Source organism: Hemicordylus capensis, chromosome 2 (assembly GCF_027244095.1).
Source record: "Hemicordylus capensis ecotype Gifberg chromosome 2, rHemCap1.1.pri, whole genome shotgun sequence".
Classification (NCBI taxonomy): Eukaryota; Metazoa; Chordata; class Lepidosauria; order Squamata; family Cordylidae; genus Hemicordylus; species Hemicordylus capensis.
Window position 1 is genome coordinate 97,033,128 of NC_069658.1, and position 21,227 is coordinate 97,054,354.

General features: G+C 42.0%; 1 protein-coding gene across 7 annotated transcripts in view; it reads left to right on the plus strand.

Annotated features, from left to right (window-relative positions):
* AGTPBP1 (ATP/GTP binding carboxypeptidase 1) overlaps positions 1-21,227 on the plus strand; it is an 80,291-nt gene that overhangs the window by 33,644 nt on the left and 25,420 nt on the right. For 5 of the 7 annotated variants that reach the window (XM_053295462.1, XM_053295464.1, XM_053295460.1 and 2 more), the window contains 6 exons: positions 305-513; positions 5,197-5,374; positions 7,102-7,199; positions 10,210-10,326; positions 12,205-12,911; positions 13,449-13,487. In XM_053295462.1, coding sequence (XP_053151437.1) covers positions 305-513; positions 5,197-5,374; positions 7,102-7,199; positions 10,210-10,326; positions 12,205-12,911; positions 13,449-13,487 — 1,348 coding nt within the window. The remainder of the gene's footprint in view (positions 1-304; positions 514-5,196; positions 5,375-7,101; positions 7,200-10,209; positions 10,327-12,204; positions 12,912-13,448; positions 13,488-21,227) is intronic. The other 2 variants (XM_053295461.1, XM_053295463.1) reach the window with 1 other exon arrangement.

Below are 21,227 nucleotides of genomic sequence, written 5' to 3' on the forward strand. Positions count from 1 at the left end.
GTTTCATCTATAGCTAGCCTTATTAATAGCATTACTGACTTGTTCAAAAGCTTTGGATTTGTTAGTTTTAAGCATCTTTGAAGGCTGCCTCATATGTTCCTTTTAAAAAACATTTTTCTTAAATCTGTAATGTGAGAATAAGGCAAATATGTATCATACAGACATGCTCCTCTGAAAGCCAAAGCTGGTTCTGAATTGCATTCAAACTTGACAGCTGAAACAAAATAAATTATCTGAATTTTACTGGGCTTAACACTTCAGTGCTTATTGACAGCTTTTAAACTCCTTTTTTTTTCTCCCCAAGAAACAAATGCCAGAAGAGCAGTTGACAGAGGCTATGTCCAGATGCTTTTATCAATTTATGTAGACTGGCACCGTCATGATAGCCGACACAGGCACATGTTGATCCGCAAAGGAATCTTGCAGTGTATTAAAAGTGTTACAAGTATCAAGCTGGGAAGAAAAGCATTTCTTGATGTCAATGGGATGAAAATTCTTTACAATACTTCACAAGTATGTTTAAACCTTTCTATTGCTCTAAATGCATGGTGAAACCCTTTGATATACTATTTATTAGGATTTTGTACAACCTTAAGAGTATAATATAAAAATGTTTTTGTACCTTTCCCTGGATCTTTGTATGGGAGAAAGTACTGAAAACAGTATGAACTAAATAATTGCTGTTCTTCAAGAACTGAAAAATAGTCAGGAAATTACACCCAATTGATCAACCAACTGCTTTTGACATTCTGAAGTTAACAGCTAATGTGCACTTTAATATCTTTTAGCTCAACCGGTGGTACTCCAGATGTTATTGAACTACAACTCCCACCACCCCCCAGCTACAATTTATTGTGACTGGGGATGATGGGATTTTTAATTCAGCAACATCTGAAGTATCGCAGTTTGAGAACCCCTGCATTAGCTAATTGCCTTGTCTAATGACAATTGATGTTCTAACCCTGTATCTATCTATCTATCTATATAATTATTTCTCCAAGATGGTCTGGTCCGGTTGTGTGGCAACCTCTCGTGAGAGTTCTGGAGCGGCAGGGAGTTTGGTGGCTGCAGGCGGCTGGAAAGCCGAAAGGAGTTTGACAGTTGGCTCTGTGGGTTGGCTGTGCCGCGTCATGAAGCGGCAGGGAGTTCAGAGGCTGGGGGCAGCTTCGGGAGCCTGAGAAAGCAGCTGGACGGCGGGCGAAGCTGCTCCAGCCTCAGGAGGCGCCCGGCAGGAGCAGGTGGTGGTGGCGGGCCTGGCCGCCAGGATGAGGAGGCGACTGGGCCTCCAGGAAGAGGAGGCGGTGGCAGGAGGGGACAGGCCGGCTTGAAAGCCGGCCAGAAACTGCGGGCGGGCATCAGAGACGCTCGGGGGAAGAGTTGGGGAGAAGGGGCTGAAGTGGTGCGGGGGAGAGTCAGGGAGAACTAGGGGCACAGATGCTCTGCGCCGGGTCAGCTAGTTAATTTATTAATCCTCTATAAAACTTTATTGGCGGAAGGATTATGCCCAACATTTTTTTAAAAGGGAAAACAGTAGGAAGCAAAAAGATACACTAATAAAAATATGAGTAGAGCCTTTTAAAAGTGTAGAGAATATACCTTTTAAAGATATATTAACATCTATCAATATTTACATATTAGTATTTTACACACTATATGGTTATATTTAAAAAGTCTATACATTGGATAATATACCTTAATTAAGTTGTAGTGCATAGGGTGTTTTTTAACGTAGTTCACAGTTGAAAAACTACTACAGCAAGTAATAAGAACAGCCCTGCTGGATCAGGCCCAAGGCCCATCTAGTCCAGCATCCTGTTTTGCACAGTGGCCCACCAGATGCTGCTGGAAGCCACAGGCAGGAGTTGAGGGCGTGCCCTCTCTCCTGCTGTTACTCCCCTGCAACTGGTACTCAGAGGCATTCTGCTTTTGAGGCTGGAGGTGGCCTGTAGCCCTCCGACTAGTAGCCATTGATAGACCTCTTCTCCATGAAGTTATCCATAAGAACAGCCCTGCTGTTCTTGAGTGTTTCTGTCAAGTCCTTGAGTGTTTCTGTCAAGGGTCTGTGCTAAACTGTTATACATTTTCTCAAACTTGAACATTTCTGCTGAAGATGTGTGGCTTATATCCTGATTTGGACCTGAAATTGAGCAAGCCCGACATTCCACTAGTGCAGAGACTAAGTTCTTGTGGCTGGCTGAGGCCAAACAAGCTCAGCTTCCTAATATGCCAGCTAATGCTGAAATGCAGAAGGGTGTTAAATGCTTTGAGAGAATACTTTTTAAAAATCCAATTTGGTATTTTTATCTGTGCTGCAAATTTGCAGATGTTGATTTCGTCCAAATTGGATTATGGTGCTCTTAAGTACAATTCTGCAGGACATTCTGGGCAGGATCCCAACTAAGTCTCATTTAATATGTGTTAGTCACAACTAACTTGTATAGTTGACTTTAAATTGTGCTTAATCATGACTAACCAATCTGGATTCTGTCCACTGTCTTTAATATGGGCCATGTCCATCATTGAAGGCTTGTATTGGAGCACATTGTAAGTCTCCTATGTCAGTGCCTCTGTTTGGAAGTATTTGAATGAACAATGAGCTTACATTACTCTCCTTGGTATGCTACAAAACTGTAGTTCATGCCAAAACACTTCAGTTGGGGCAGGCATTCATGCCCCAGGGGCGGGGGGGGGAAATCATTTGCTGTTTAAAGTTCTTAGATTCCCACTTTTGCACTTAGTTCTAGCTGTTGAATAACGTTGCTTTAGTAATGCCTGCTGCTTAACTTGTACTAGAAGAATTCTTGGGATTTGCTCAGCTTCCATGACTGACACTTCCTGAACAGTTCAAGCCATTGTATTGTAAACATAATTTATTCTACAACAATTATGTTGCCATTTTTACTGGTGCCTCCTGGTCCCAGGGTCATATGGGAGAAGAATTCATCCATAGGCATTAAACTGCAGCAAGAAAGTTTGAAGCTAAAATATCTGTTCTTACTGTGGAACCTGTCTGCTGTCTTGCTGACCTTTTAATTACATTAAGTTCCAGCGCTTGGGGGTGGGGTGGGATCTGTCTATATTTGATTTCCATGGTTCATTACTATCCTTAGATTTATTCAAGTTCAACTTGTTCCCACTGCTTTCTGTCATCTTTCTTAGAGTTGGGGAGACTGTGTTCTCTAGGTCTTTTGTTTGTTGTTAGATTCCTGAACATGTTGGCTCTGCTGGTGATCCTGTTGATGCCCTGGTGGAGAATTAGAACCGCAGACTCACCAGGGCAGTAGACATGATCACTCCTAAGCGTCCTCTCCAACCTGCTTCAAAACTGGCCCCGTGGTATACAGAAGAACTATGGGAGCTGAAACAGCAAATTAGATGACTGGACTGCTAGTGAAGAAAAGACTTGACTTGAACCCAACATTGTTCAGCATAGAGCGCATTTGAAGATCTGTTGTTGTTGTTTACACAGTCAGACAGGTGTTATTGACTGGTTTGTTTTATCCAGACATCGGACCGGGTCTCATGATCCGTGACGGAGCCGGCAGGGGCTGGGGGGGAGCAAAGGCCACATGCTCCAGCATGACCTGCGCGAGCGCGCAGGGCATGCTGGTGAGACCCTCCCTCCGGGCGTCTCCTCGTGAGTAGGCGCGGTGCGAAGCCGTGCCATGGCTACTCACGATCTTCAAAACCAGGTTTGTGGAGCGCTCGCTCCGCTAACCTGGTTTTAGGGCAGGGGTTCTTGAGCGGGTTACCCTCTCTAGAACCACCGGGCTTGCAGCCGAGCCCGGTGGGTCTCACGATCGCAGAAAATCAGGTTAGCAGAGGCTAGCCCGATTTTCTTCGATCGTGAGAATAGCCCCATCAAGTCCTTCCCAAGGACCTGGGATGGCTGAATTTTATTATCAATATTGTTGCTGTTGCTATTATTATAATAGATATCATTGCAGAATATAGGCTGTTCCCAGTCAAGTTGCTTTTTGTAATTGGCTGATGGTGATTTCTGTGGCCCCTAGCCCTGTCCATCTCCAGCACAGCATCCTTCCAGTGTCTGCTGCTAGTGTCTATCTTAACATTTCTTTTTTAGATTTTGAGTCCCTTGGGGACAGGGAGCCATTTTATTTATTTATTTATTATATCTATATAAATAAATATTCGGTATATAAATATTCATCTTATTCATATACAATCTAGCAGGTATATTGCTAATAGATATACTATATTGTTGTAGTAGGCCTGGTAGATATTATAAATGCTTCACTGAAGGAGGGCAGGATGCCTCACTGTCTTAAGGAGGCAATCATCAGACCTTCTGAAGAAGCCTGGAGTGGATCCCTTAGGGTTAAGCAACTATAGCCTGTTTCCAAACTTCCGTGGCTGGGCAAGGTAACTGAGAGGGTGGTGGCCTCTCAGATCCAGACAGTCTTGGAGGAAACTGATTAGGGATGTGCACAAACCGGTTTGGAGGCCCTTTTACAGGCCTCCGAACAGGTTTGAATGTCCAGTGGTTCAGCTGATTCGAAGGGGGGGGGATGTCTTTAAGGAAGGAGAAGGGTGCTTTTACCCCTCCTGCCGCGTTTTCCTCACTGGCACTATCTTTTTAAAATGGTCCAGCGGGGTGGCAGTGTACCTCCTTGCTGTCCTGGTTTCTCCTTGGACCGGAAGTGCCCAGTACACATGCGCATGTCAGAAAGTGTTAGAGTCTATGTTGTCTAACAGTTAGACAACAAAAGCCTGATTGCCTGGAAACATAAATGCCCAGTAATAGTATTTCCAAAGGGTGGATAGTTTCTGAGCACAACAGGTTGACATTCAGGGAGTGGGTCTTGCACCTTGAACAGAGCTGAAACCTGTGTTCTTCTTCATGGTGTCTGTGCATCACACTTGAATTTGCGTGCCTGCACAGAGCCACAACTCGACCCTTTCTAGAGCTTTACTGTATTTGGAAGAAAAGGCAGGAACCCGCTCCCCCTAGTGGGCTCTTCTACCTCAGTCTTTCATCAACCATAATTCTAGTCAGTTTTGCTGATGCTTTTTAAGTTTTCAAATTGTCGTAAGTATCGTGAACAAATGAAACATGTGTTTGATGTCAAATGAGCACCCTTATAAGTTCACACTGCCATGAATTACCACAGTAGAGCCATGGTTGATATATGATATGCAATTATTTATTTTATAATGACTTATTTGTTGTAATAGGAATGTCTTGCAGTAAGAACTCTTGATCCACTAGTCAACACTTCCAGTCTAATAATGAGGAAATGCTATCCTAAAAATCGTCTTCCACTACCAACCATTAAAAGTGCTTTCCATTTCCACCTACCTGTCATCCCTGTAAATGGACCGGTGGCTCAGCTATATAGTTTGCCTCCTGAAGGTATGGTTAAGTTTGAAATATAATGGTTTAAATCTCATCTGCTCTCGGCACTATAGGAAATTTTTATTTTTATATATTAAATATATTGTTTTTGGATACATAGAAAACAGTTTCATCCAATTCATCAGTTCAGATTTATTAAAGACTTTAAAAAAACCTCGAACAGCAAGGAATGAATGATTCAGTGCCAGTTAAGATTTCTATTGTTTTGTTTAATAGTTCCTGTGTAAATATAGGCATGAATTTAAATAATCCTATATAAATTACACAATATAGTATTTTTCATTCCATTAAAACAAAATTGTGCATAGCTTACAAAAGGAGAATCTGTGTTAAATAGTATAAAATTAGTATTTTAGCAGTAAGAAGGACTAGATAGCGTGTTTCTCTCTCTCTCTCATACAACATAATGTTTTAATAGGGCTTTGGTGTAGCTAAATTTTATAATATCTATATCAGAGTAGATTGGTTAAATTGCCAAACGTAGTAATACAATTTTAGAGTTGGAAGGAACCTTGGAAGTATTCTAGGCCAGCCCCTTGCTCAGTGCAGAAAATTGCGTAATATCTCTGGCAGAAAGCTATCCAGTTCCTCTTTGGAAACCCTCTGGAACCAACTACTACACAAGACAGACAGGGATTCTCAATGTTGGATCAACAGATTTTATTGGACTTCAATGCCCATAATCCCCAGCCCCAGTGGCCTTTGGCTGGGGATTATGGGAGTTGAAGTCCAATAACACCTGGGAATCCAACGCTGAGAATCCCTGGACTGTTCCACTGTGGAACATAGGAAACTGTCATATACTGAGTCAGACCATTGGTCTATCTAGCTCAGTATTGTCTTCATAGACTGGCAGCGGCTTCTCCAAGGTTGCAGGCAGGAATCTCTCTCAGCCCTATCTTGGAGAAGCTAGGGAGGGAACTTGAAACCTTCTGCTCTTCCCAGAGCAGCTTCATCCCCTGAAGGGAATCTCTTGCAGTGCTCACACATCAAGTCTCCCATTCATATGCAACCAGGACAGACCCTGCTTAGCTATGGGGACAAGTCATGCTTGCTACCACAAGACCAGCTCTCCTCTCCAAAGGAGAGCTGGTCCTCTTCTGGAACAGCTCTTACAGCTAGGCTAGACGTGAAGAAGAATTTCCTAACACTGTTCCTTGTTGAGGAGCAACAGAGAACAAGTCCACTCCTTCTGTGTGAGAGTGCTTCAGATATTTGAAGATGGCTGTCCTATATCCCCTTAAATAATTGATTTATTTTTATTTTTAATGGTTAATTTCTAGATAAAAATGCATAAAAACATACTGATTTAATTCTGCTTCATTTATATCATCGTTACACTGTTTGTATTTGCCACATTTTTTTTCTTTTTTACATGGCAAAGATATGTTTCCTAAATATTTCAAAATAGACTCTCTTGTTACCTGCAGCCATGACAGGTTTTTATGAAGACCTCTAAAACAAGATGGTATAAAGTATTCTATTGTAGATCTACTCCATTAGGTAATTTTACTGTGAAACTATCTAATAGGTTATTTCTGTTGTCACGGAGAATCTGTGTAATCAAGTTTATAACATGTAGTCTCATGGGGATTTTAATTCATATGGGTTATTGAGGTTTCAGTTGGTGAGTGAAAAGTTTCACATGCATCATTTTTTTTCTGGGATGTACATATTGTAGAAATCGTACATCTTCCCTACTTATAGAGCATTTTATATCACAGTGGATGACGTAGTAGATGAAAGTGATGACAATGATGACACCGAAACAGAATCTGAGATTGAAAATGACATTGAAGATGACATAGATCAACATTTTAAGGTTAGTACTAGAATCCAGAAAATACTTATATCCTTTTGAAGGGAGGTTTTCATTGCTTGCCAGAAATGGAAAAAAAGGTGGTTTATGTATCTTGCTTATAAATACATTAACTGCATTGTATGCCCTGTGGTTTAGTTGTCAAAACAAATGGAGAAATAATAAATAATAATAACTCATCTAGATTTGTATAGTGTGTGTTTGGATCTCTGCTTACATCCTATTTTTGACTGAAGTGTTTCACAAACTTGTTGAGCTTCCCCATTGTCTCTCCCCCTCTTCCCCATTGTCTACTCTTATGAACCATTTATATATCAGGAGAGCATCCAGAGATCCTTGTTGACAGCCCTCTGCTGCATGAAAGCATTTGTGTGTTGGGATAGAGTCATTTAAAGATAGCTTTAGCAGGAACATCACTGGCTCCTGTTAATCACCTTCATTCTCAGGTTGTGTTCATGGCTGAGCAAAGTCCTGAGGTCATGACTCAGATCTTGCCCTTTCACTAACTAGCAGCCACCATCCTGTTCTGGCAGCCAAATTCCAGTAAAGGCAAAAGCTGTATATGCTTCTAGAGACCCAGTACTGTAGAACTCTTTCCCACAATTTTTTAAAGTCACATTTAAGACCACAAGCTGGTCTTGTGGTAGCAAGCATGAATTGTCCTCTTAGCTAAGCAGGGTCCACTCTGGTTACACTTGAATGGGAGACTACATGTGTGAGCACTGTAAGATATTCCCCTTAGGGGATGGAGCCGCTCTGGGAAGAGCATCTAGGTTCCAAGTTCCCTCCCTAGCATCTCCACGATAGGGCTGGGAGAGACTCCTGCCTTGGAGATGTTGCTGCCAGGCTGTGTAGACAATGATGAGCTAGATGGACCAGTGGTCTGACTCGTTTTTTTTTTAAATTTATGAATATTTATATACCGCTCTTCAACCAAAGTTCCCAAAGCGGTTTACATAGAAAAATAAACAAGACATAAATAAGAAGGCCCTCTGTCCCCAAAAGGCTCACAATATAAAAAGAAACATAAGGCAAATACCAGCAACAGCCACTGGAGTGATGCTGTGCTGGGCTTGGATGGGGCCAGTTGTTCTCCTCCTGCTAAATATAAGATAATCACCACTTGAAAAGGTGTCTCTTTGCTGAGTTAGCAGGGGTATAATTCAGCTTCCTACGTTCCTGTGCATTTTCAACCGATACAGGAGAACCTTGAATATTGCAGAGATCACAGGAAAGTACCATGAACTTTCAAAGTTTAAACCTTTTGGGGTTAGGTTCCTGAGAAGCAGCTGAGATAATCCCTTTAAATGTTTTAAATCCCCAGCCATTTGGAGTCTTCCCCACCATCAACCTAAACACACAGTCAGGGGTCCTTAGTTATGTCTCCCCTTATCTATGGCTCACACCATGCATCTGGGCTGGGAGAGTGGCTAAGCCTTCCCCACAACACACATTAAAAATGAGGGCAAAATCCAGGGCTGGGGGATCCCCCTGGAGGCTGAGAAGCAGCAAAGGTGGCAGAGGCAGACTTGTACAGACAGCGTTCATGTTCCACCATTGCCCTTGGATCTGCCAAAGCTTATAGCCATACCCAGTGTCTAGGCTGGGAGATTTCCCAGCAACTTTTAGGCCTCCAACTGGAGCTTCACCCAAACCCTGTGTCTGAGCTGAGAGCAGAAGCTATCCAATTTTAGTCCACACTAATCATCTTTCTAAAGCAATCAGCAAACCACCTATTGTAGCATTTCATCAGCCACCAAATCTGGGTAAATTGCTAGTGAGAGCTGTAATTAAGTCACCAGTCAGGAATCCAGGATCACACCATTGTGATTCAAAATGATGTGTCACCTGTATCTATTTCTGTGACACATCTACTTGCAAGGGGACTGGGACTGGGAAAACGTATGAATTCAAACAGAACATCAGCTGCAAATCCTGTAACGTGATCTACCTGACTGAGTGCAAACGGCCAGGATGCAATATTCAATACATGGGTAAGACAACAAATGACCTATGTACATGATTCAGTATTAAAAGTCTGCAATCATAACAAAAAAAAATTTAGACCAACCAGTAGCCAAACATTTTAACACTTGCGAACGCACACTATATGACCATTGGATGCAGTGAAAATGGAAGCTAGAGGGAACATTTGGATCAATGCACTTGAGACAGTAGCTACAGGAGACCTCAGCCTCAAAGACAGCACATGACATGAAACCATCCTAGACTGATCAGCACTCCATCACAGTCATTCTGTAACTGTTACTAAAAGACTTGGCAACATTGCTGCATAAGAGAGCTCTTCCAGTACAGCTTAGCCCCATGCAATCACAGGCTGTGCACTACTTGCAGTGGGTATAATTCAAGTAGTGCATAACCTGCATAGCAGCATTGCTGTGTGTATTAGAACCCCTTGTTGATATGGGTGGGGCTCTACCGCCTGTGCTACACTACAGGACACGTAGCCAATATCCCTTTAATGTAAACAGCACTCTGAGTTAAAAAAGATGACTAATCCAATTGGATAGTACCATACAATCTTGATATTCTATTATCCTGATGTACAGTTGTGTGAAGCTCTTGCATATGTGGGACTCTGCTCAAGTCACTGAAGGAAGCCATCTACTGTATATAGTTGAAGGAACTGACATAGGGATAATCTTCTTTGACTGAAATGAACATGGAAGCACTTGGCGTATGCAGAGGCCGGGTCTTAATTACCTGACCGTGGATATCCAAAACCGTAGATGTCAGTTCTACATGTAGGGAAGTCCACCTGTACAAAAATGCTTCTAACAAATGGTTAGGATGCATTTGTTTCTCATTGTAAAGCCATTCTTAATGCTGGCTGATCAATTGATAAGAGCACTTGTGCTTCCTTTTGAGGTATACAAAAACCTTATTTGCCGTATTTAGAATTGTTAGGCATTCTAAATGTGTTTTTCTCTAAGGCTGTTGTTGCTGATTGCACAAGATTTTTAAACATTGTATGGCTTTTCTCTCTCTTCAGAATGATGATATAGAGACTGATATCAACAAATTGAAACCAAAGCAGGAATTGGGACGACCCATAGAAGATCTGAGGATGTATGAACAATTTTTCCCAGAACTTGTAGAGGACTTTCAGGTATTGATGTTAGTATTTTATAAAAACTAGATAGTTCTAGAGATGTCAAGTGCATAAGACACATTTTATTGGACTGTTACTTCTGTTGAAATAGAACATAAGCATTCAAAGCATGCAAGGTTTATATTCAAACAATGAGAAGATACCATAATTTGCAGTATCATCTTGTGTCATGGTAAACCAAATGTTAAACCTACAAATATTTTCAGGTAGAATCTTAAACCTTTAGAACTTCCTTTCTGATGCTTCCTTTTGTATACTCTATCCCTTTCCTCTGTAAGACTGTCCACTGACTTTTCAGGCATGTTCAAATCTTCCTATACTTGAAGACAAGACACTTGCTTAGAACTCCTTCTCTTCTTCTTGCTACATTTCCTTCATCTTTAGTACAAGACTTCTAGAACTGAGTAACCTATACTTCCCTGAAACCACTGTAACCAGTATTTCTAATGGCCTTTCTTCAACTAATGACCTTTTCTTGATTCTCATTCTTAAACTCTCTGCTGCTTTTAGTCCTGTTGAATTCCCTAGCTTCTGTGACACTTCTGGTTCTCCAGGAGATGTCTGAAAAGCTGCTCTTTTTCTGATTGCTTGTTCTCTCCATCAGTCCTTAGCCTTTTCCTTTCCTTTCCTTTTTTCCTACACTTACAGAAGTGTAGCACAGTAGCACCATTGTTTTATCATGTTTTATACTTCTGATTCTCTTCTTTTTCTCTCTCCACTTGATATCTCCACTTCTGTCTAAGTTCATATCTCGCTGAAATGTTCAATTAGCATCTCAAACCAATCTTGCCAAAGATGGAGCTTCTTAATATTTCCACTGAAAACTCAGTGTTTCTCTCCTATATTGACTCCTCTTTTTCCTTTTCCTGAATTTAAGCTGTTGGCAAGACCTGCTGCTTCTTCCATCTCAAAGTTGTCAAGATCAGGTATTTTCTATTTGTATGTAATACTAAAATAGTTGCTTATGCTCAGGTCATCTTACACAGTCATCAGAACAGAAGATAAAATATCTTAGCAGAGGCTTTTCTAGTTAACGTTAGAGGGTAGAATGAGAAAGGAGGTAATCCCATCTGCCACAAGCATCTGTCACTCAGAAGTATATGGAGGTTCCATTTAGCTGCCAATATATTAGATCGACACACCTATCCTCCACAAATTTCTCAAATTATTTTTTAAAAGCTATCCAAGTTAGTAGCCATCCCCACTTCTTTTGGTAGAGAACTCAATTTTTGTCCTGAACACCACTTCAACTTTATTGAGTGACCTCCACATTCTAGTATTATGAGAGAGGAAGACACATGTAAGTCATAATTTTATACTGTACATCCTTAACAAGTCTCCCCATTAGTAGCCTGGTTCCTAGACTAAAAAGCACTCGTTTTCAGAGACTGTGTTCCAACACTTGGCCATCTTAATGACAACTCCATCACAGCTGGGCTTCCCTCCTTTTCATCCCTACTTGTGATTTTCTAATGGTATCTGGCTGGTCGCTGTCAGAAAATGAGTACTGCTCTGAAAGACCAAGGCTTAGGAAGTGACTCTCTGTCAATTTTTGTATTGGTGTTTACCAGTACAACTTGTTACCTCCTGCTATATCTCTGTCCTCTTGTACTCTTATTTCTGTCTCTTATTCCTAATTAGCTGAATTTGGTTCCTTTTTCTCTTTGTTCCACCCTAACCTCTGTAACTTCCAATATGTTTCTCCTTCTGCCTGGAACACTTTCTCTCTTGTGATTCATTTAGGATTGTCCCCTCCTCAAAATCTAGATTGTAAGCCTTCTGGACAGGGACCAGATTGCTTTGGTATACTTTGTGATGTATAAATGTTGAAATGTTCCTAACAATGTTCCCTCCCCCTCTGTCTTTAATGTTAAGGAATATGACCTCATTTCCAAGGAACCAAAGCCTTTTTCGACCAATATAACACTAGGAGGGCCTATTGTTGTTCCTACTGCTGGAGTTGAGCAGTCTTCAGCAAACTACACAACACAAACACCTGTGAGGGAGAATCATCCTTTACAAGCAGAGGACTGTAATAAAAGACCAATCTTTTTGGGTCTGGTAAAGAGTGATAGTAATATGGACAATAGTTTACAACATCAAGGTGATAAAATAAAGTTGCTTTCATCTTGTCAGTGCCTAAACCATGAAATAGTAAAAGACTTTGACAAAATTACTTTGCAAAATACTTCCAAAAATGAACAGTCTTGCAGTACAAGGGCCATGACAAAAAAAGAGTGCAAGACTAGCCTCAGTGAAGCTGCCTGTAACAAACCATTTCAACATGTTTCATCCTGTGGAAGTGTTTTGTGTGAGGGACGGTCAGTCCAGCTGGGAAAGCTGTGCTGTACTGGAGCCGATCCTGAAGAGGAGGAAGTTCCTTGTTCAATTTCTTTGGGAGAGCAAGTGATGTTTGAGGTGCCTGAGGCATTACAACTCCATGACCCAGAACTTTATATTGAGATTGTGAAAAATACGAAGTCTGTTCCCGAATATTCAGAAGTTGCTTATCCTGACTATTTTGGACACATTCCACCTCCATTTAAAGAGCCCATTCTTGAAAGACCTTATGGCGTGCAAAGGTAAGCTTGCCTCTTTCTTTCTAAAGGTATTTGAGCTTCAAAAGTTTACAGCAAAATTTAAATTTAAAACATTTAAATTTGGGGGTTTTGTCAATAGGAATGTTTGTGGCCATAACTGTTAGCTAATATGCGGCAATGATTTTTTGAATGAAGAACTACTTTTCCCTGCAAGTACTAGTCATTTTGTTCCATATAATATGAAATATAAAAAGGGAGTTATATTTTTATCTCATGTAGTGGCTAATAGTAGACTTGGAAATCCCCAGTTCAAATTCCACCTTGACCATGAACTCAGGCCTTAGGCAATGTATTATCACTAGGCCTCTGTTTCTCACCCCACTCCATCTGCAGTATGGGACAATAGCATCAACCTATCCTATGGGAAGTTGTATTGTTTACTAAGATAGATAGATAGATAGATAGATTTCATTGAACTTCTAAGCACTATATAAATGCTAAAATTATTTTTATTAAAAGCATAGGAGTATTAGAATTCACAGATATTTTACTCAAACTTTATTCCTTTTCTTCCACAAGGAAGAAGAGAATGGCTGCAAGTCACATGCGAACTCTGATGTATGTGAAAGAAATATTGGATATTTCTCCTTCATAACATCGGGGTCTCTTGAACTCCTTTTGTACGATAGTTGACAGTGAATGGGTGTGTGCGGTTTCCTTGATCCTTGTATTTCAAATGGGGGGGGGGAATCCAACATGTAGACGGTCTATGTTTCCCCTTTTTCTGTCACAATCGCTCTCTTTTTCACAAAGTCAAAAATACATGGCTTCAGATGCACTGTGCAAACTCTACTAAAGTTTGTTATTGTAGTATAGAACCTCAGCTACTCCAGACTCCCATTGTGCTGTGCAGAGATATAAAAAGTACAGGAAAACTTCATTACTCAGGGGGTTCTGTTCCTTCTACTGTCGCAAGTAATGGAACCGCGAGTAACGAGTTGTCATTATGGGGAAAGGGAGGTTAGGTTCTGAAGTTGTGGGGAAAAGGGGGGAAATGTCCAAAATTGGTAGAATAACTCAAAAAAACTTACGGTGGTGTGTTCCAAGAGTATGTGGCCAGGAATCCCCCCATGTGCCCCGAAATGCCCCCCAAATCATGGAAAATAGTTTTTTAAAATCCTTTTTTGGAAGGAAAGGAGCCACAAAATGGCTCCCTGGAGACAAAATGGTGGGCGGAAGTGACCTCCGCTGTCACTTCTGGCCTTATAGGAACTGCAGATACGTGGGTTTTAACCCTTTCATATTCGCGGATACTGAAAACGGATGTCAGTGAGACACCCCACAGATATGTGGAGCCACAAATAGTAGTTCTGCATATAACCAGGTTCTGCTGTAGTTACCAATACTGACAAATTGATAACTTGATATTAATTAAACTCTTGGGAAAAATCACTAGATCTACAGTCTCCCAATGTTTTCTTGATAATGGGACATCAGTGAAAATATCCTGTTGTGGTTTGCTTTTGTTCTGTCATGAAAACTAAGCTATAGCAAATGTTGTATTTTCATGAAGCTGGACTCAATCTTAGATTATTACCAAGAGGAAATGCTTGCATGAGTAGTAAGTCTGGGCTTTATTTGTTAGTGAGAGGGCCTGAGCAAGTCTTCTACGCATCACAGGTATCCTTTGTGCCTGACTCTTTTTGACACCTTGTTTTCTCATCTCCCATATCTCTGATACAGTTATGAATGTGAGGACATTTGGAACTGTGGATTCTACCTCATATGAACAATATTAGATTAATGTCTTCTGGGCTGATGAATGTATAATCAAGAATAATGAAGGAGCTGGTTTGGATTGCATGTGCCCAGTGACTAAAAGATTTAAAAACATAAGAGAAACATTGAGAATTATTTGTTAGTAGTAGCTCTAATTATCAAGGGTCTGATATCATAAACAAACATAATTATGGCCTAGTCTCTGAGGGCATTCAGCAGCTAGCTTAATATTATTTTTCAGTCTTGTGCATACCTGAGATCTCTAGTGTTTTTGTTGATTCCAGGTAATGAAGATAAAGCAGATAATGTTGTCTTCAAATACAATTTATTGTTGCTGAGAGTGAAAGTAAATGCTATCCTCGTAAAAGATGTATTGCCGTTCTTGCTTTGACTTCTGATACAGTCTTCTGAGTAATCTTGCTGTATAGTGAAATTAACAGGGATGCATAATTAGCACATATATGTCATTTAGTCATACGTGAAAGAAGATTCTGCTAACATAATGAAGCCCCGTTTCTAGGACACTTACAAAAATTCAAGGTAGTTTTATAAGCCTACATTTCAAGTTTGCCATAAGAAACAAATACATATTTATTTTATTTATCAAATTTATACACCATCCCAAACTTTTGTCTCTGGGTGGTTAACAATAGCATAAAACAAGTTAAAAACATATACAAAAAACTTAAAACAATTGAACAATTGAAAAATAAACCAGAAATTAAAACCTAAAAAAATTAGGAAGCTGAGAAAGCTTGGGCAAAAAGATGGGTTTTCAGGTGTTTTTTGAAAATTGCCAGAGATGGCGAGGATCGTACCTCAGCAGGGAGTGCATTCCACAATCTCGGGGCATTGACTGAGAAGGCCTGTCTCTGTGTAGCCACCAAACGAGTTGGTGGTAACTGGAGATGGACTTCCTCAGATGACCTCAATGGGTGATGGGGCTCATAGTGAATAAGACGCTCTCTTAAATACCAGGGCTTAAGCTGTTTAGGGCTTTATAACTAGCACTTTGTATTTTGGCCGGAAACCTATTGGCAGCCACTGTAGCTCCATCAGTAAAGGAGTAACGTTGTCTCTCTAAGATGACCCAGAGACCAACCTGGCTGCCGCATTCTGAACCAACTGAAGTTTCCAGACTACGTACAAAGGCAGCCCCACGTAGAGTGCATTACAGAAGTCAAGTCTGGAGGTTACCAACAGATGTACCATTGTTTTGAGGTCATTGATCTTAAGAAATGGGTGCAGCTGGCGTATCAGCCGGAGCTGATAGAAAGCACCCCTGGCCACCACTTCAACCTTAGAAACCAGGGAGAGGTGTGAATCCAGAAGTACTCCCAGATGGCGAACCTGTTCCTTTTGGGGAAGTATGACCCCATCTAGAACAGGTAAATCAAAATCTTCTTTAGAGTTCTGACTCCACACAATAAGTACCTCTGTCTTATCTGGATTCAGTTTCAGTTTATTCTCCCTCATCCAGCCCGTTACTGCTTCCAGGCAGGCATTTTGGGAGGATATGGCAGCTCCTGAAGAGGTTGACATGGAGAAGTAGATCTGGGTGTCATCAGCATACTGGTAACACCCAGCTCCAAATCCCCAATGATCTCTCCTAGCGGTTTCATGTAGATGTTAAAAAGCATTGGAGAGAGTACGGAGCCTTGAGGGACACCATACTTAAGCTCAGATTTCCAAGAGCAACAGTCTCCAGTCGACACCATCTGGAATCTGTTGAGAGGTAGGAGCGGAACCACTGTAAAACAGTGCCTCCCACCCCCAACACCCTCAGACGTTCCAGAAGGATACTATGGTCGATAGTATCGAAAGCCACTGAGAGCCAAAAGGAGCAACAGAGTCACACTTCCTCTTTCAATTCCCAATAGGAGATCATCCATCAGGCCGACCAAGGCAGTCTCCACCCCATACCCTGTCCAAAAACCAGTTTGAAATGGGTCTAGATAATCAGTTTCCTCCAAGACCGCCTGGAGCTAAGAGGCCACCACCCTCTCAATTACCTTGCCCAGCCATGGGAAGTTGGAAACAGGCCTATAATTGCTCATCTCTGAGGGATCTAATGCAGGCTTCTTTAAAAGAGGTCTAATGATTTTTTACTTAAGTCAAGGAGGCATCCTGCCCTCCCTCAGAGAAGCATTTACGATTTCCACCGGGCTGTCTACAACAGACTCCCTGCTAGATAGAACAAGCCATGAGGGACCAGGGTCAAGAGAACAAGTGGTGGGCCTCACCACTCCAAGCAGCTTGTCCACATCCTCAGGAGTCACAAACTGAAACCAATCCAGTCGAATCACATAAGAGGAGTTGTTGGGCACCTCCAGTTCAGACATCAAATTAATTGTGGAGTCTCTATCTAGGTTGGCCTGAATCAGAGAGATTTTATCTGCAAAAAACCTCTTTAAACACATTGCAGCGAGTAACTGATGACTCCAAATTCTGGTTCAAGGGAGGGGGAGCAGATACTAGTCCCCTCACAACCCTGAACAACTCCACTGGACATGAACGGCAGAAAAGAACTGCTTCTTTGCCACACATATTGCCTGAGCATAGATTTTTAAATGTGCTCTATGTCGCAATCTGTTGAATTCCAGTTGAGTCTCTCTCTACTTGTGCTCCAGTCACCTACCTTGCCGCTTCAGCCCCCGTAGATCTTCCATATACTAAGGGACCAATTTTGAAGTGGGTCGGGGGGGGGACGCTTGGGAGCAATCGTGTCTACTGCCCTGGTGAGCAAGTTGTTCCAATTCTCAACCAGGGCATCAACAGGATCACTGGCAAAACCAACATTGAATCTCTCCAAGGCTTCTTGGAATCTTACTGGATCCAATAACCTCTTCGGGCGGACCATTCTAATAGGCCTCTCGCCCCTGCGGAGGTGGGAAGTGGTTGTGAGTCCAACCTTAACCAGATGGTGGTCCGTCCATGACAATAGGGAAATCACAGGAGTCCCCACCCACGGAACACCACTTTGATCAGAGTAAAAGACCAAATCAAGCACATGATTCACTTGGGATAGGCCCATAGTTGTCATGGCTGCTATGAACTCCTGAGCTACCCTGGACAGATTGGACCCAAAATGAACATTGAAGTCCCCCAGCACCAAGAGTCTTGGAGACTCCAACGCGAGTTCCGCAGCCAAGTCCGTGAGCTCAGTAAGGGATTCTGCTCTGCAGCAGGGCAATCGGTACATCAGCAGAAGTCCCAATCTATCCCTGGTCCCCAAACTCAAGTACACACATTCAATATGGTCCGATGCCCTAACAGGGACCCTGGTAAGGGAGAAGTTATCCTTATAGACCACAGCCACTCCACCTCCCCGCCCATGTCCCCTCACCTGCTCCTCTACAGAATATCCTGGAGGGAGAAGCTGGGACCAAACTGTACCACTAGCCTCCCACAACCAAGTCTCAGTAATACAGACAAGGTCGGCCCCTTCATCCATGATCAAATCATGAATGAGTTCAGGTTTATTTTGGATCGACCTGGCATTACAGAGGAGCAGGGTAAGGCTATGTGGGTTGTTGGCAGTGCTCCCTGAGGTCAAAGAGCTGGCAGGACAGCCAGAAGGGGAGACAGCTATTAAATTTCTGACTACCCTTCCCCTGGAACAGCCTGCTGACCTGTCAACGTTACGTCTTCTATTCCCCACCACCACCGGGATAGCTGCCCCATAGTCAGCGAAGGCACCCCCTTTCCCCCCCTATGAGCCTGCTTAGGCTTGATAGAGAAAATTAGACATTTGTTCTTAAAGCTCCAGTGGCTGATACATTGTTTATTATGTTGGATTGATCTCTTCTGATGAGTTTGTGTTAACACAAATATTCAAATAATTTACTTGAATATATTAAGAGTTCCAAGTGTCACACAGGGATGGATATGAATTGTCATCCCTTCAGGATGGGCAGGTAGCTGGGTTTCAACATTTGTACTGCCCTGGGATGAACTGGAGATGAGAAGGTTCAGCTACCCATAAATGCAGTTCGGTGGCTATTCTTGCTGTGTCTTCGGATAGTTATTTTAAAGTGAAATAGCATTTTGATACGGATAGTGATCCAGCAACACTCATAAATAGTGGGCTCCACACCTGCACAGACCGCTTCGGGTAAAACTTGTTAGCTCCTCGACACGCCCCCAACTGCTTGCTGCATGTGCTCTGCATTTATTAATACTGGCGGTTTGGCATCCTTTTTCCAGTTTCTTTCTAACTGCCAATATGATCACTTAGTTCCTTAGAAAAGAAAATACAGTTGATTAAGATTGAAATTAAATGGATTAGACTACAGAATGGCAAGACTACTCTATGGGTTGCGATAAGTATTTATGTTTTACATGGATATTTGGAAAACGCTAAATAGACTGAGTTACGCCTAACATTTGGATTTGGTGTTTGGTGGAAATTACGGGCAAAATATGGAACAAACATCGACTACTCTTATTAACGAAACCCCTTACGTGCCTTACGTGTGTGCGAAAGCACCTAGGGGGGAAACCACCTTTAGAAGGTGTGTGGGCGCCAGGAGTCGAAATCAACTCGACAGCACACTTTACATTAAACTGCAAGAGCAAACTCCCCTCAACAGATGGACACTAGTTTTGTGTGTTGTGTTTGGGCATAGCGCTACATCCTGCTTAATCTACAGCTCTTTTTCTAAACAGACCCTAAAAATTGGGCTGCCTGCTTGAAAGTGGCATTATTGAAGAGCGCACTGAGTCCAGGAAAAGCTATGCCGCAACCTCCCTCAATGTTGTCATGCTTGATGTTGAAAATGGTGCAGAGGACTGCCACAAATATGCAGTCTAAGTCCTCAGTGCCAGGGGCTACGGCTACAACTTTGAAGGCGGGAATGTCCTTTAAGAAGCCAGCTGTCCCAGAATCTCATTCCCAATGGGACAGATCTAAAAGAAAGAGCGAAGCTGATACCAATGCACCACCCGCAAAAAAAAATAGAAATAAATTGTAGAAACCTACTAAACACTATGAAAAAAACAAGAATATCCAAAATGACCCCCTCTCCTACTGGGGTACAGCATATAAGAGAGTCCGTGTTGGCTTCCACAAGCTCTTTGGCATCGAAAGAACATCACAGTGCGAGGGATGTGTTGACATTGAAGCCTCGACATTGAGCAATCTTTGTCGCCGGCATCTACGCCTCAACAGTCTCCATCAACACTGAGACAGCTCCTATCAGTAGTGTCATCCATGGCATCGAAGTCTGGAGGAGGATTGCTGATAATCTTCAACATCGACCACGAAGCCAAGCTCGATACCAAAGCAGCATTAGATCCATCAACAGCATTTGACATCAAGGCACTTTTAGAATCCAGCAAAAGTACACTTTCAACAACCACTTTCAAGGGCTTCCTTAGCCATGGGCTGGATATCGAAGAAGGAGAGGGACTAGAACAGATGCCACCAGTTCTAAGGACACTCTTGATATCGATAGGAAATATGTATGAAACCACCCTAATACATGGACTGCTTCCAGAAAGGGGGTGGGGAGATGCTTCAATTACCATCTCACCAGAAGAGTACACACAATTTAAGATATGGAAGACTCAAAGAATGGTAACTCCGCAGTTGATACAAATGGTAACTCGAGTTATGGCAACTCGAGTTACGCCAACTATAAATGAAAATCAAGATGCATCAGTGCAGACTAACAGTTAGTATCACAATAAGAAAATCAGGATGCTGCAATACAAACAAATTTTCTTCCACCACCAATTATTTCTCCACCATGCTTCCATTTAGCAATGTCCACTCAAACACAGACACAATTGCCAATAGAACAAATAAGGCGACATACCATGGGTACACAGACCATTCCTATACCTAGAAGTATTGCAACACAAACAACAATGGCGAAGAAATCCTCATCTAAGGATACTTACCAATGTTACCAGTAACCACAAAAGCAGCATGGGAGGTTATTCAGACATACACTCCAACGTCAAAAAGATTAGAGACATTGTATAGGATACAAGAAAATGAAAATGAGTATCTTATGAAACATCCTGTACCAAACTCATTGGTGATAGATTGTGCATCAACCTCCAAAAGCGAAAAACGCCACACCACACCTCTGGTGTCAAAGCAGTGCGTTCTTTAAACAGTGTTTCCCACAAGGAATGTATATTTTGATAAGCATGCCAAGTAATTGGCGATTTTGTATTGTTAGGCATGCAGTAGCATAGGATCTTCGTCGTAAGACATCTAGTTTGTGCCTCTCCTTGTCCGCAGGTATTGTGTGGCGTTTGGATGTCTGGATAACCTCCTATGCTGATTTTGCTGAATTTGTGATTGCTGGTAAAGTATACAGGTTGTATTCCTGCAATCTTTTTTAATGAAATTATGAACTGGTTCATCCAGATCTGGAACATTTTGGCTTGGATCAGAGTTGTGCTCATTGGATTCCTTATCTGAGGAATCCGTGGCATAATCTTCCTCTTCATCTGTTGAATCCACCTGGACTCCTGAATGGGTGCCTGTGTTAGATTGTACCATGGAACTGTTTCTTGGTTTGCTTGGGCAAGCAGTTTCGCCATTACTTTCCATTGAGGAAGTGG